At 39.6% G+C, this 15,169-nt stretch overlaps 1 protein-coding gene across 2 annotated transcripts in view; it reads left to right on the top strand.

Moving 5' to 3' along the window:
• The window catches only part of UBXN4 (UBX domain protein 4), a 47,486-nt gene that overhangs the window by 28,134 nt on the left and 4,183 nt on the right, over positions 1–15,169 (top strand). For both annotated transcript variants that reach the window (XM_063595159.1, XM_063595158.1), the window contains 6 exons: positions 4,033–4,087; positions 4,836–5,000; positions 6,680–6,807; positions 10,512–10,614; positions 13,205–13,336; positions 14,460–14,662. In XM_063595159.1, the coding sequence (XP_063451229.1) occupies positions 4,033–4,087; positions 4,836–5,000; positions 6,680–6,807; positions 10,512–10,614; positions 13,205–13,336; positions 14,460–14,662 (786 nt within the window). The remainder of the gene's footprint in view (positions 1–4,032; positions 4,088–4,835; positions 5,001–6,679; positions 6,808–10,511; positions 10,615–13,204; positions 13,337–14,459; positions 14,663–15,169) is intronic.

The raw sequence follows: 15,169 nt of genomic DNA, 5'->3' as shown, positions 1-15,169 counted from the left end.
ACATTGGCTGAGGGTCTGTGGGCTTTGAGCAGGGACTCCATCCTAGGCCAGGATCTGGGGATCTGTGCTCACAGACCCATGTCCTGCCCCCTTCTGGCACCCAAGCAGGCATAGTGACCATTAAGAAGTAGATGCCAGCCCGGCACAGTGGCTCATGCCTGTAATCCCAGCACTTTGGGAGGCCGAGGTAGGTGGATCAGCTGAGGTCAGGAGTTCGAGACCAGCCCGAGCAACATGGTGAAACCCTGTCTCTACTAAAAATACAAAAATTACCCGGACGTAGTGGTGGGTACCTGTAATCTCAGCTATTTGGGAGGCTGAGGCAGGAAAATTGCTTGAACCCAGGAGGTAGAGATTGCAGTGAGCTGAGATTATGCCATTGCACTCCAGCCTGGGCAATAAGAGAGAAAATCCGTCTCAAAAAAAAAAAAAAAGTCGAAGCCCAAATGTAGAAGTTATGGAACAGTCAATTTGTTATTAAATTAGATGCAGTGTAGCTTTTCACCCAAATTAAAACAAACTTGCGTTTGTATTTCTCAGAAGAAAATTCTACAGATGGTCTATAAATACATTTACACACCATTTTCAGATGGTGTATATTTTCAGATATAAGCACAATACCATTATCATACTCAAGAAATTCTAAATTGATACAATAAGATTATCTAATTTGTCCATATTCAGATTTCCCAGTTGCTCCAATAATGGCCCTTTTAACTTTTCTTCCCTTGATTCAAGATCCAGTCAAGGATTGTTCATTGCATTTAGTTTAGGCTCTGAATCCAAGACACTTCTTGTTTGCATTTTTCATGATTTAGACATTTTGAAGAGTCTAGGTTAGTTGTTTCTACAATGTCCTTTGATCTGGTCCCTGTTCTATCATTAGATTCAGGTTAAACTCTGATAAGAACATTACCAAGATAATGTTTTGTCCTTTCCATTACCCATATCAGGAGACAAGTAATATGAGATGTATGCATTATTGGAGATGTAAAGTTTAATTATTTGGTTAGGATGTTGTCTGTTGGGTACCCTTTTCATTTTCTAATATATAAGTTGTCTATGGGTGATTCAAATGGTAAATATCCTACTGCTTAAAAACTTCACCCGGTGGTTTCAGCATTCATTGATTTTTGCTGTAATCACCTATTTCATTGATGTTTAAAAATTGTGGTATTTTTCTCATTCTGTTTTTTTCTACATTTATCAGCTAGCATTCTTCTGTAGAGAAATGCTTTGATCTACCCCCTCTACTTTCCATCTGCCCACCCCCGCCCCCTTTTTCCAGTAAACTACTTATTGGACACCAGCACCCAGATGAAGGAATAGAAAATTACCAGTGCTAGTCTGGCATGGTGGCTCACGCCTGTAATCCCAGCACTTTGGGAGGCCAAGGTGGGCGGGTCACCTGAGGTCAGGAGTTCAAGACCAGCCTTGCCAACACAGTGCAACCTTGTCTCTATTAAAAATACAAAAATTAGCTGGGCGTGGGGGTGTGCATCTGTAGTCCCAGCCACTGAGGAGCCTGAGGTAGAAGAATCACTTGAACCCGGGAGGCAGAGGTTGCAGTGAGCCGAGATCGTGCCACTGCACTCCAGCCTGGGCGACAAAGTGAGACCTTGTCTCAAAAAAAAAAAATGAAAGAAAGAAAATTAACAGTGCCTAATAAGCTTTCCTAATGCCCCTTCCCAATTATGGATTCCCTCCATAAGATGATCACTATCCTGAATCGAACACTGTAGGTTAGTTGTCTGTTTGTGAACTTTGTGATGGAATCATGCAACGTGTATTTTTGTGTTTGATCTCCTTTGTTCAGCTTTGTATTTTGAGGCTTATCCGTGTTGCATGTCGCAGTAATTGGTGCACTCATTGCTTTATAGTATTCTGTTTGACTCTACCTTGATTTATTAATCCATTCTACTGTTGGTGGATATTAGGATTGTTTTCAGTTTGGGGCTATTTGAATAGAACTGCTATGAGGAATATTCTTGTATATGTCTTGGTGAACATGTGTACACATTTCTTTTGGGCATATATATGAAGAAGCGGGAATTTCTGGGTTATACATAGTGATCAAACAGCTTTCCAAAGTGGTTAGGCCAATTTACAGTTCCCCTTAGCAGTTAAGACATGTCACAGATGCTTTTTTTTCTCTCATGTGTTACTGTCCATTTCTCTATTCTTTTTGGTGCACAAATTGCCCCAAATTTGACTTGTTGGAATCCCCTTCATATTGGGTCTTCTGGCTTTTTGACAGTACTCACTCCCTTGATTGCTGGCACACGTTGTTCAGTTTGGTATACACCAAACACTTTTAGAGAAAATACCATTTTCATTTAAAAAAATGAAATATAATTCACTACCATGAAATTGAAAGTGTACAATTCAGTGAGTTTTAGTATATTCACAAGGTTGTGCATCCACTACCACTGTCTAATTTCAGAATCATTATTTTATTTTTTAAATTTTTTTATTTTTTTGAGATGGAGTCTCACTTTGTTTCCCAGGCTGGAGTGCAGTTTCACCATCTCGGCTCACTGCAACCTCCACCCCCCAGGTTCAAGCGATTCTCCTGGCTCAGCCTCCTGAGTAGCTGGGATTACAGGCCCATGCCACCACGCCTGGCTAATTTTTGTATTTTTAGTGGAGACAGGGTTTCACCATGTTGGTCAGGCTGGTCTCAAACTCCTGACCTTGTGATCTGCCCACCTCGGCCTCCCAAAGTGGTGGGATTACAGGCATGAGCCACCGTGCCTGGCCGATTTTATTAGTTTTTGAGATGGGGTTTCATTACGTTGCATTACACTACCATGCTCAGCTGATTTTATATTATTATTTTTTTTCCTGAGGCGGAGTCTCACTCTCGCCCAGGCTGGAGTACGGTGACATGATCTCGGCTCACTGCAACTTCCGCCTCCCAGGTTCAAGCGATTCTCCTATCTCAGCCTCCCGAGTAGCTGGGTTTACAGGCGCTCACCACCACGCCCAGATGTTTTTCTATTTTTAGTAGAGACAGGGTTTCGCCATGTTGGCCAGGCTAGTCTCAAACTCCTGACCTCAATTGATCCACCTGCCTCGGCCTCCCAAAGTGCTGGGATTGATTACAGGTTTGAGCCACCGTGCCCAGCCTGATTTTTTATTTTTTGTAAAGATGGGGTCTCAAGTTGTTGCCCAGACTGGTTTCGAACTCCAGGGCTTAGGCTATCCTCCTGCCTCAGCCTCCTGCAGTGCTGAGATTACACATGTGAGCCACCACACCCAGCCTCCATTTGTTTGTTTATTTCAGACAGGGTCTCCCTTTGTCACCCAGGCTGGAATGCAGTAGCGCGAACGTGACTCGCTGCAACCTCGACCTCCCGGCTCAAGCAATTCTGTTACCTTAGCCCCTAAAGTAGCTGGAACTACAGGCACACGCCACCATGCCTGGCTAATTTTTGTGTTTTCTGTAGAGACAGAGTTTTGCCATGTTGCTCAAGCTGGTCTTTAGCTCAAGAGATCCACCAACCTCAGCCCTCCCAAAGTGCTGGGATTACAGGCATGAGCCACTGTGCCCAGCCTCCATTCATTTTTAACTGATGAACTTCTTACGGTTGAGAATCAAGTTGGTGTTAGTAATTTGGTATTAATAATTTGCTGGCCTTAAGTTTTTATTTTTACAGGTTTTTTTTTTTTTTACCATAGTGCTATTTAGTTTTATATAAGGAGTAGAGCATTTATAAGTCACTGATTTATGTATTTGTTTGAAAATGTATTTGTAGATTTTAAAGTCAATATCAGGTAAATCAGAAAAAAAGGGAAACTAATCATAAGTGGGAAGTGAGGCATTTAGAATGAAGCTAGGCTTCTGATGGGCTCTCGTTGACTCCAGGATTTCTGTAGGGGCCCGAAGCCAGGCAGATAAATAGTTGCTTGCTTTTTGTTTGTTTGTTTCTTTATTTCTCCAATTGTTTTAGCTAAATCCATCTCCTAAGTGTGTTTTATATTAATATGATGTGTCTCAATTAGTGGTGTTTTTTTTTTTTTTTAATACAGACTAACAAAAAAACTTGAAGAAAGGAGAGAAGAGAAAAGAAAAGAGGAAGAACAGGTAAAGTTCATGCAGTTAGCATTGTTTTGTCCTCTCATTAACTGAGGTTGTGATTGATTATTCTATTCAGTGTGGCAGGCCTAGGGTGACTTCATAGTTTTAGTTCAGTGTTGCAGCACTATGAAGATAATTCCTGTTTTCTCTAGTAGAGTCATAGTATATACATTTTTTGTGTTCTTTTCGTAAATTGCTATGAATAAATTAGACCATGCTTTTTCCCTCTGCAATGATTTTTTTTTACACTAAGAATAAAGGGACTTGAGCTAAAATTGTTTGGCTTGAGGTTGAACAAAGTTTTAGTTCATTTTTGTGAAAAAAATGTGTAGACATTTTGCTGAATTTTTCCTCTCCTGTTAAGCATTCTAGCACATGGTTCATTTTTCTCACCATGTATACCTAACTGTGTAGCATTTCTTTGGAGTTCTAATATAGGAAGGTTACCATTTCATTCAAGCCAAATACATGACTGCCATGTTGTCCCTGAAGGGTAATATATTTACCCTCATGACTAAAGACCTGTAATATGCTTGCCTTCAAATTACACTGACTACATTATTATCTTAACAGACCATTGGCAATGATTTATAGATTGATAGACATTTGACCATTAACCGTGCCATTAATAAACTCGTCTAGACTTACATTTTATGAAGTTTTATTCTTTTAACTGCAGTTTTCCTTGCATTCAAAATAATATCTGGGGCAGATTATCAAGTTTTTGGATCATAAAACTTTTTCTTTAATTCAGAGAGAAATTAAGAAGGAAATTGAGAGGAGAAAAACTGGAAAAGAAATGTTGGATTATAAAAGAAAACAAGAAGAAGAATTAACAAAAAGAATGCTGGAGGAAAGAAACAGAGAAAAAGCAGAAGATAGGGCAGCTCGAGAACGTATAAAACAGCAGATTGCATTGGTAAGTCTTAAGTTTCCAGACATTCGTGAAACTGTTTTTCTGTGCACAGTAGCTTTAGATTACTACCAGACTGTGCACACAAAAATAGATTTTAGTGACTCATAGACTACCAATCCTGAGCTTCCTTTTATTAGAAATTGTAAATGAATTAAAATAGTTAAGATTAAAATTGAGTTGATTTTTTCGAAGTGATTTTTATTCATATTTTGTTAATTTATGACTTTTATCAGCATTCAAAAAGCAGCTTTTAAAGATTCCCTAGAAAATAAGCTAAGTACTAGTACCTACTACTCGTACTAAGTACCTACTAGTAGTAACAACTAGTACTAAGTACCTAGTAGTTCTTCTGTAGTCACAGGCACACTTTTTTGCAACATTGAAAGGATTTAGGCACATCATAAAGCTTAGTTTGCAACAATTGCTTTTAGAATTCATCAGCTGCAATACATATTAAAACCATCCCGCCAGGTGTGGCTCACGCCTGTAATCCCAGCACTTTGGGAGGCTAAGGAGGGCGGATCACCTCAGGTCGGGAGTTCAAGACTTGCCTGGCCGACATGGTGAAACGCCATCTCTACTAAAAATACAAAAATTAATCGGGTGTGGTGGTGGGCGCCTGTAATGCTGCTACTTGGGAGGCTGAGGCAGGAGAATCACTTGAACCTAGGAGGTGGAAGTTGCAGTAGGCTGACATCGTGCCATTGCACTCCAGCCTGGGCAACAAAAAGCAAAACTCCATCTCAAAAAAAAGAAAGAAAAAAAGCCATCCCTACCTTAATATTTTTGTTCATTTGGTCAGTCAACAAGTATTTGTTGAGCATTTATTATTTATTTATTTTTGAGATGGAGTTTTAGTCTTGTTGCTCAGGCTAGAGTGCAATGACGCAATCTTGGCTCACTGCAACTTCCACCTCCCGAGTTCAAGCAATTCTCCTGTCCCAGGCTCCCAAGTAGCTGAGGTTACAGGTGCATGCCAACATGCCCAGCTAATTTTTGTATTTTTAGTAGAGACGGGGTTTCATCACATTGGTCAGGCTGGTCTGGAACTCCTGACCTCAGGTGATCCACCCACCTCGGCCTCCCAAAGTGCTGGGACTACAGGCGTGAGCCACCACGCCCAGGCTTGTTGAGCATTTATTATGTACCAGACCTTGTTCCAGGCTTTGGAGATACAGTAGTGAGCAAATTCATTTCCTTGTTTCCTTAATAATAATTCTGGTCTCCGACAGTTGATAAAACTAAAAAATAACAGTTCCAGAATGTTAAAGTTCACATATGGTGTTAGACAATTTCAGGCAGCAAGGCACAGTGGCTCACAACTGTAATCCCAGAATTTTGGGAGGCTGAGGTGGGAGGATTGCTTGAAGCCAGGAGTATAAGATCAGCCTGGGCAACAAAGTGAGACCCCACCTCTACAAGAAAAGAAAAAAAATTAGCTGGGCATGGTGGCACGCACCTGTAGTCCCAGCTACTCTGGAAGCTGAGGTGGGAGGATTGCTTGAGCCCAGGTGTTCAGAGGCTGCAGTGAGCTATGATTGTGCCACTGCACTCCAGCCTTGATGACAGAGCAAGACCCTGTCTCTTAATAAAAAAAAAAAATTCCATGCATATTTGTTTGGAATTGTGTGAATTGACCATTCTGGCAGTAAAGGTAATTGGTATTTAATGATGTTTTAAAGGACCGTGCAGAGAGAGCTGCTCGTTTTGCAAAGACAAAGGAAGAAGTAGAGGCTGCCAAAGCTGCTGCCTTGCTAGCCAAACAGGCAGAAATGGAAGTCAAGAGGGAATCTTATGCAAGAGAAAGAAGGTACTATATTTCATGCTGAAACATCTCTGTGCACATAGGGGCTGAGGAGAGTGATTATAGTCTGGTTTTTAACACTGATGTATACTGTGGTTATAAGCAGTCCATTCCAGAGGGACATATTAATTTGACAGCTCCCAATGGTATCTCTCATTTCGTGTGAGTGTACACTAAAAAAGTACTACATAAATAACTTTAAAAGAGGGCCCAATAGCCGGGCGCAGTGGCTCACGCCTGTAATCCCAGCACTTTGGGAGGCCGAGACGGGCGGATCACGAGGTCAGGAGATTGAGACCATCCTGGCTAACATGGTGAAACCCCGTCTCTACTAAAAATACAAAAATTAGCTGGGCATGGTGGCGGGCGCCTGTAGTCCCAGCTACGCGGGAGGCTGAGGCAGGAGAATGGCGTGAACCCGGGAGGCGGAGCTTGCAGTGAGCCGAGATTGCGCCACTGCACTCCAGCCTGGGCAACAGAGCGAGACTCCGTCTCAAAAAAAAAAAAAAAGAGGGCAATAAATACCTGTTTTCCAAAGACAGAAATGATTTGTAACCAAATGAATATAATGTTTATCTCATACGTATTAGGATTCTTTATTTTTCAGAATCCCCTATCCAATAGGATTAAGCAAAAGAGGAAATACATTGGCTCTGCAGTTCAGAAATCCAAGGGTGAATTTGGTTAGGCATAGCTGTGTCCAGCAATCTAAAGGATACCATTACAATTTCTCTCTCTCTTTTTAATTCTTGGTTTCTTCTGTTTTAGCTTCATTCTTAGAGAAACTCTCCAAATGGTGTCAGGAGAGCCCAGCACCTCCTGGCACTTTCAGGACCTTGAATTCACGATCCCAGACAGAAGAGATTAACCTTTTCTCTCTCATGCCTGTATCAGTCACTGAGAATTCTGACTGCCCCTGTTTGGATCATGTGGCCACCTTCAGAGTAGTCAGTGTCCACATGTGTGGGCCCTCTGGTTGGAGGAGGTGACATGCCCAATCTTGTGGTGAAGGAGGTGGGGGAAATGTTATTGATAATTATACCAGAATGAATGACACATAGCAGGGTAAGAAGGCAGTTCCCAAAATAAAAATATGTTGAAAAGACAAAAAAAGTTTAGATTTCTAGTACACCTTGCTAATTGGATTATGGTTAATACTTATTGTCTTCTCTGTGCCTTTTCATATTTCCATATTGGACAGTTAACAAGTAGTATTTTGTAATCAGAAAAATTTTTAAAAATAATTTTCCAAAAATAATGAAGTAATAAATTTAACAAAAATGTAAGATTTGTGTGCTAAAAATGACAAAACATTGTTGAAAGATTTAAGACCTAAATACGTGGAAAGTGTCCTATGTTCATGGATAAGAATACTTAACATTGTTAAGATGATAATCCTCCCCAAACTGATCTAACTGATCTATAGATTCAACACTCCTATCAAAATTCCAGCTGGCTTTTTTCCATAAATTATAAACCTAAAATCCATATGGAAATGCAAGAAACACAATAGTTAAAACAAACTGGAAAATGAAGATAGATGACTCATACTTCCTGATTTTCAAACTTACTACAAAGCTATACAGTGATGTAATGGTATAAGATGAACATACAGGTCATTGTAATAGAATGGAGTCTCTAGAAATAAACCCTTACATTTATGAACTGTTTATTTTTGAAAAGGGTACCAAGACTATTCAGTGGGAAAGAAGAATCTTTTCAACAAAAGGTGCTTAGACAACTGAATATCTACATGCAAAATAATGAATTTGGACCTTTACCTCACACCATGTACAAAATTAACTTAATGGATCATCTACCAAAAAGTAAAACTATAAAATATATATTCTTAGAGGAAAAAAGAGGAATATATTTTTGTGATCTAGGAGTAGCCAATGGATTGTTAGACATGGCACTAAAAGCACAGGAACAAAATTTTAAAATAGGTAAATCGCACTTCCAAAATTTAAAACTTTCGTGCTTTGAAGGATATCATCAAGAAAGTGCAAAGAAGCTGGACATGGTAGCTCACACCTATAATCCCAGCACTTTGGAAGACTGAGGCAGGCAGATCACTTACGGCCAGGAGTTCAAAACCAGCCTCGCCAACGTGGCAAAAAACCGTCCCTACTAAAAATACAAAAATTAACTAGGCATGGTGGTGCACACCAGTAATCCCAGCTACTCAGGAGGCTGAAGCATGAGAATCGCTTGAACCAGGGAGGCGGAGGTTGTAGTGAACCGAGATTGCGCCACTGCACTCCAGCCTGGGCGACAGAGTGGGACTCTGTCTCAAAAAAAAAAAAAAAAAAAAAAAAAGGCAAAGAACAACCCATAGAATTGGAGAAAATATTTGCAAATCATATATTTGATGAGAGACTTGTGTCTAGAATATAAAAAGAACCTGTGACTCAATTATAAAGACACCCAGTTCAAATATGTGGAAAGGATTTGAATAGACATTTCTCCAAAGAAGATAAACAAATGGCCAGTAAGCACATGAAAAGATGTTCAACATCATTAGTCATTAGGGAAATCAAGTCAAAACCACAATGAGATACCATTTCACACCCACTAAGTATGCCTAAATGTAAAGAGAAAGTAATAAGTGTTTGTGAGGATGTGGAGAATTTGGAACCTTTCTGTGTTGCTGGTGGGATTGTAAAATGATGTAGCCACCTTGGAAAACAGTTTGCCAGTAACGCAAAATGTTAAACATAGTGTTATCATAGGACCCAGCAGTTCTACAGCAGCAGTTTATACAGCAGTTTATATCCAAGAGAATTGAAAACGTCCACACAAAAACCTGTACATGAGTATTTATAGCAGCATTAGTCAAAATAGCTAAAATGTGGTAATAACCCAAATGTCCAGCAACTGAAGAATGTGTAAACTGTATCTCATACAACAATGTTTTTCAGCAATAGGAATAAGAACTGATACCTGCAACAACATGGGTGAACCTTGAAAATACAATTTCCATGAAAAAAGCAAGTTACAAAGGTCACATACTGTATGATTCTATTATACAACATGCCCAAAATAGACAAATCCATAGAGATAGTAGATTAGTGGTTGCCAGGGTCTGGAGGAGGGAGGGATGGGGAGTGACTGCTGATGGGGTTGGAGTTCCTTTTTGGCATGATGAAAATGTTCTGGAATTAGATAGTGTTGATAGTTGCACAATTCTGAATATATTTAAAAATCACTGAATTGTACACTTTAAAAGGCTTAATTTTTGTTTGTTTGAGATGGAGTCTCTCTATTGCCTAGGCTGGAGTGCAGTGGCGTGATCTCGGCTTACTGCAACCTACACCTCCCGGGTTCAAGCCATTCTCCCTGCCTTAGCTTCCTGAGTAGCTGGGATTACAGGCATACACCACCATGCCCAGCTAATTTTTGTATTTTTTAGTAGAGACAGGGTTTCACCACGTTGGCCCGGCTGGTCTTGAACTCCTGACCTCAGGTGATCCGCCCACCTTGGCCTCCCAAAGTGCTGGGATTACAGGCGTGAGCCACCACACCCAGCCTAAAAGAGTTAATTTTTTATATGAATCTCAGTAAAGCAGTTATTAACAAACAAAAAGATCTGATATGGTAGAAAAAACTATTGTCATTGCACATTTCCACTTCCATTTTCTCTAACTTAATGATATTGTTAGAGAATATATAGAGGTGAAGATTGTGACTTTAATTTTCTTTTTTCATAGCACTGTTGCAAGAATTCAATTCCGTCTTCCTGATGGTTCTTCCTTTACAAATCAGTTCCCTTCTGATGCTCCTCTAGAAGAGGCAAGGCAGTTTGCTGCACAGGTAAATTTATGTCTTGAGTTGTAGTAAAAATAGATGTGTAGGTTACTAAATTACAGGAAGGGAAAATTTCAAAGCAGAAGTTGAATGTGAGTGAATTGTGACCTCTCCAGGAGGGAGGCACAAGAGGCCTCTGAGATATTGTGGAAATTCTGTCGGGTGTTAGTGCATATGGGAGTAACATATCTGCTTTGTGTGCAGAAGTAGGAATTTGCTGATATTGTATAATAGGTCCTGGGAACTTTTCTTTTTTAAAATTTTTTGAGACAGGATCTCACTGTGTCGCCTAGGCTGGAGTGCAGTGGTGCGATCACAGCTCCCTGCAGCCTCCACCTCCTGGGCTCAAGCGACCCTCCCACCTCAGCCTCCTAAGTAGCTGGAACTTACAGGCATGTACTGCCATGCCCGGCTAATTTTTGTACTTTTTGTAGAGACAGGGTTTCACCATGTAGCCGGGCTGGTCTTGAACTCCTGGGCTCAAGCATTCCTCCCACCTCAGCCTCGCAGTGCGTTGGGATTACAGGCGTGAGCCACCCAGCCCAGCCACTGGGAACTTTTTTCACTGATTAGTAGATTCATTGAAGGAGTGACAGGCAAGTGATTTCCCGAAGGTCTGATGTGAGGGAATTGTCCCACTCCCCTGAAATGGAAGCAGTTTTTCTCACTCCTCTCTCCATTTCCTACAGATTGCTTAGGGGCTGGTCATTTTCCTACGATTTACCTTTTGGCTAAGGAAAAAGAGGCAGTAAACTTTATTTGACAATAGTATCTTCTTCAGGAATTTACTTCCAAAAGGTGGCCTTACTCAGAATCTGAATGGAATATATATCTTAAGATATGAGTAGTTTTCAATTTATTTTTATTCCCTGATTGATTCCTTATTCAAAACAGATTCTGAGCATCAGATGTCCTTTGGGTTCTAGGCTCATTATATGTATCAGTAATTTTTTCATATATATAACTTCAAGGTTAAAATTAGGGATTTGGGTTCAGATCTTTCCGCCAGACCTTTTCTCCACATTTGGTCTTCTTCTTGCACTTGTGAACTAGGCTGGACAATGTAAACGTTTATTTTAAAAACTGTTTCCCCCTAAGCTTTATAGTAGAAACAGTCCCAAATAGGTGCTTTCATTCTTCTTTTGTCTTGGAGCCTCCCACAATGTGTCCCCTGTCCTGAGTTTCACTGCTTTTGCCACAGGTAAATGGAGAAGGGACTACATCTTTGATTGCATGTGTCCTATTAAAACTCCACCTCAGGCCAGGCATGGTGGCTCACGCCTATAATCCCAGCATTTTGGGAGGCCGAGGTGGGTGGATCACGAGGTCAGGAGTTTGAGACCAGGCTGACCAACATGGTGACCCCATCTATTCTTAAAATACAAAAATTAGCCGGGCGTGGTGCTGGGCGCCTGTAATCCCAGCTTCTCGGGAGGCTGAGGCAGGAGAATCGCTTGAACCCAGGAGGCAGAGGTTGCGGTGAGCTGAGATTGTGCCACTGTACTCCAGTCTGTGCAACAGAGCAAGACTCCATCTCAAAAAAAACAACAGGCTGGGCGCAGTGGCTCACGCCTGTAATCCCAGCACTTCGGGAGGCTGAGGTGGGTGGATCACGAGGTCAGGAGATCGAGACCATCCTGGCTAACACGGTGAAACCCCGTCTCTACTAAAAATACAAAAAATTAGCCAGGTGTGGTGGCGGGCGTCTGTAGTCCCAGCTACTCGAGAGGCTGAGGCAGGAGAATGGTGTGAACCCGGGAGGTGGAGCTTGCAGTGAGCCAAGATCGCGCCACTGCACTCCAGCCTGGGCGACAGAGCAAGACTCTGTCTCAAAAAAAAAAAAAAAAAACCCAAAAAACAAAAATTCCACCTCAGTACAGTTATCAAGTTTTGTATTTTGTGTATCTTTAGAACAGTGAGGGGTATGTGTGATCTACAGTTAAAAAAAAATACAAAAAACAAGTTAGTCTCCTTCTTTGGAATCTTCTAGGGAAAGATACACAGATGTCTAAGATTTTACAAGTGATTTTTGTATATAGAGGACTTAAAATTGTGAGGGTGACTTATGGTGCTGTCCATTGTACGTTCCTGGATCTGGTATTGTGTGTATCATGTAGGTTGATTATGGACCATTTATGCATTGAGACAAGGAGGAGGCTACACTTCCTGAAGGTATATATGAGGGAAATACTGGTCTAGTCCAAATTCTTAATAGGGATTACCTGTAATCCAAATGTGTGTTCATGAGACATTAAGTTTGCCAAAGGATAGTGACAACCTAATGATGAACTGCAACAGTACTTAAAGGAGATACACAATTGTCCATTTTTACTCAATTTATTTGTGTGTTTTTAGGAACTATATTTTGCTATTTTGTGGTCATCTTTGAGTTATAGAAGCTTTTAAAAACTATTTGGATTTGATAGCTTTTCAGCTGCTTAGGGGCTGGAAGCACAATTTTATACCTTTTTTTGAGTTTACATGTAATGGACTTTTAAAATTAAGGCAATTTTAATTAAAGCAATCATTTTGGATTCATCTGAGTAATATCTTACTTTTAAAGGCACTCTTTAAGTTTTTAAAACTTATTTTACAGACTGTTGGCAACACTTACGGTAATTTTTCGTTAGCAACCATGTTTCCCAGGAGGGAATTTACCAAAGAAGATTATAAAAAGAAGTTACTGGATTTGGAACTCGCCCCAAGCGCTTCGGTGGTACTGTTGCCAGTATGTATATACAGATGCATTTTTTTCTCTTCTTATTGTTTTCTGTTTATCATACTCTTCATTTCTTATAATTAGGGGAAAGGAAGTGCACAGATATACTGTAGGTAATTAAAATTCAAGTGATCCAATAATTAGATGAATTTATAATTCCATTATCCTGTGCTTTATTTGTATTGCTGATATTACTTGTGAGACATGAAACAGTTTAATTTTCAACTTTTTTCTTCACATATTTTTGTGTACAAAAAAATGACCAATAGGAGAAGACAGTAAGAAATGCAGATTATCTGTCTAATCCACACACTTAGTGTCTTTTATTTATATATGCTCTACTGTTTGCCAAGTTTTTAAAAAAAATTATTTTAACATAAAAATAACATGAATATTCAAACAGATTATCCCATTTGATCTGCACAACAATATTTTAATCTCTGGTGAAGAAAAGAAGCTCAGACAGCTTAAATGACTGCTGCCGTAACTGGGATGAGAGCCTGGGTCTTCTGTGTCCTGGTTAACATAGTTTTCCTTGCTCTATACTAGATGTGCCCTCCACCCCAAAACAGTTAGCTCTCCAGTAATCAGGATTTCATTGTTTGAACCTTTTTTTTTAAATCAGCAAGAAAGACTTTTCTTATAAAAGTTTAATATTCTTAAAAAATAGTTGGCTCATTTCACTGAGAACTACTTTCTAGTTTGTATATTACAATTTCTCTTAAACACAGCTCCAAATATTATAACATAAAATTACAATTGTATATATAATATACAATATTATACAATTATATACAATTATTATATAAAATAAATAATTTTATAATTATATATAATATATAAAATATAATAAATATAATATATTATATAAAATAATTGTATACTATACAATTATAGTTATTATACAATTATATACAATTGTATAATATTGTATATTTATCTTTAAAAACTTCTGGGAGTCTTCAGAAGTTTATATATACGTGAAAAACAGCAAAAGATATCATTTTACCCTCTTGAAGTAAACTAAAATTGGTAGGACCTCCTTTTCCAGATAAAAGTTTCATCTGGAACCTTGGGCGTGATGTGATTGTGCTAATGTAGTCTTTATCTAGGTTTGTTTATTAATTTCTAGGCAGGAAGACCAACTGCATCCATTGTACACTCTTCCAGCGGAGACATTTGGACCTTGTTGGGAACAGTGCTTTATCCATTCCTTGCCATCTGGAGATTAATTAGCAATTTCTTGTTTAGTAATCCGCCTCCCACACAGACTTCAGTGAGAGTAACATCGTCAGAACCCCCAAACCCTGCATCATCTAGCAAATCAGAAAAAAGGTATCTGTGTGTGTTTTCCCCATTTATAAAATATGTAAGTCATGCCCAATATCTTTTTTAAGTAAAAAGTTGAGTACTTTGCCTTTCTGTATATGTCCTCTCCAGTTCCCACGGTGGAGGAGAAAAACTCCGATGCTCTGAAACTTTATTACATCATCTCTACTGCAGAGCTCACTACCTGCGTTTTCTCAGCCAGCTTCATAAAACCAATTTTTTGGAAAGCAGCTTCACCTCTACTGGTTTATTGTTTCATTCATTGAAGTTTCTTTACCCCATAACTATCAAGGCAGATTTTTTTTTCTAGTAACCTCTTTCTTGCTAACCATGTTTGCTTGACAAGATAGTTCATTGCATTAATCGTTCAGGGTCATCTTGCATAATTACTGTAGGTGAACTACTCTGTTTTGATCATTTTAACCCTGTTGGTTCTTTTATCTACCGGCTGACAGCCTTGTCTGGATCATTCAGAGAAGGACCAAATTGCAGAAACAGGTTATTGCTTTGAAA

The sequence above is a fragment of the Pan paniscus genome, chromosome 13, assembly GCF_029289425.2.
Source record: "Pan paniscus chromosome 13, NHGRI_mPanPan1-v2.0_pri, whole genome shotgun sequence".
NCBI lineage: Eukaryota > Metazoa > Chordata > Mammalia > Primates > Hominidae > Pan > Pan paniscus.
This window is presented reverse-complemented; position numbering and strand designations above follow the sequence as displayed.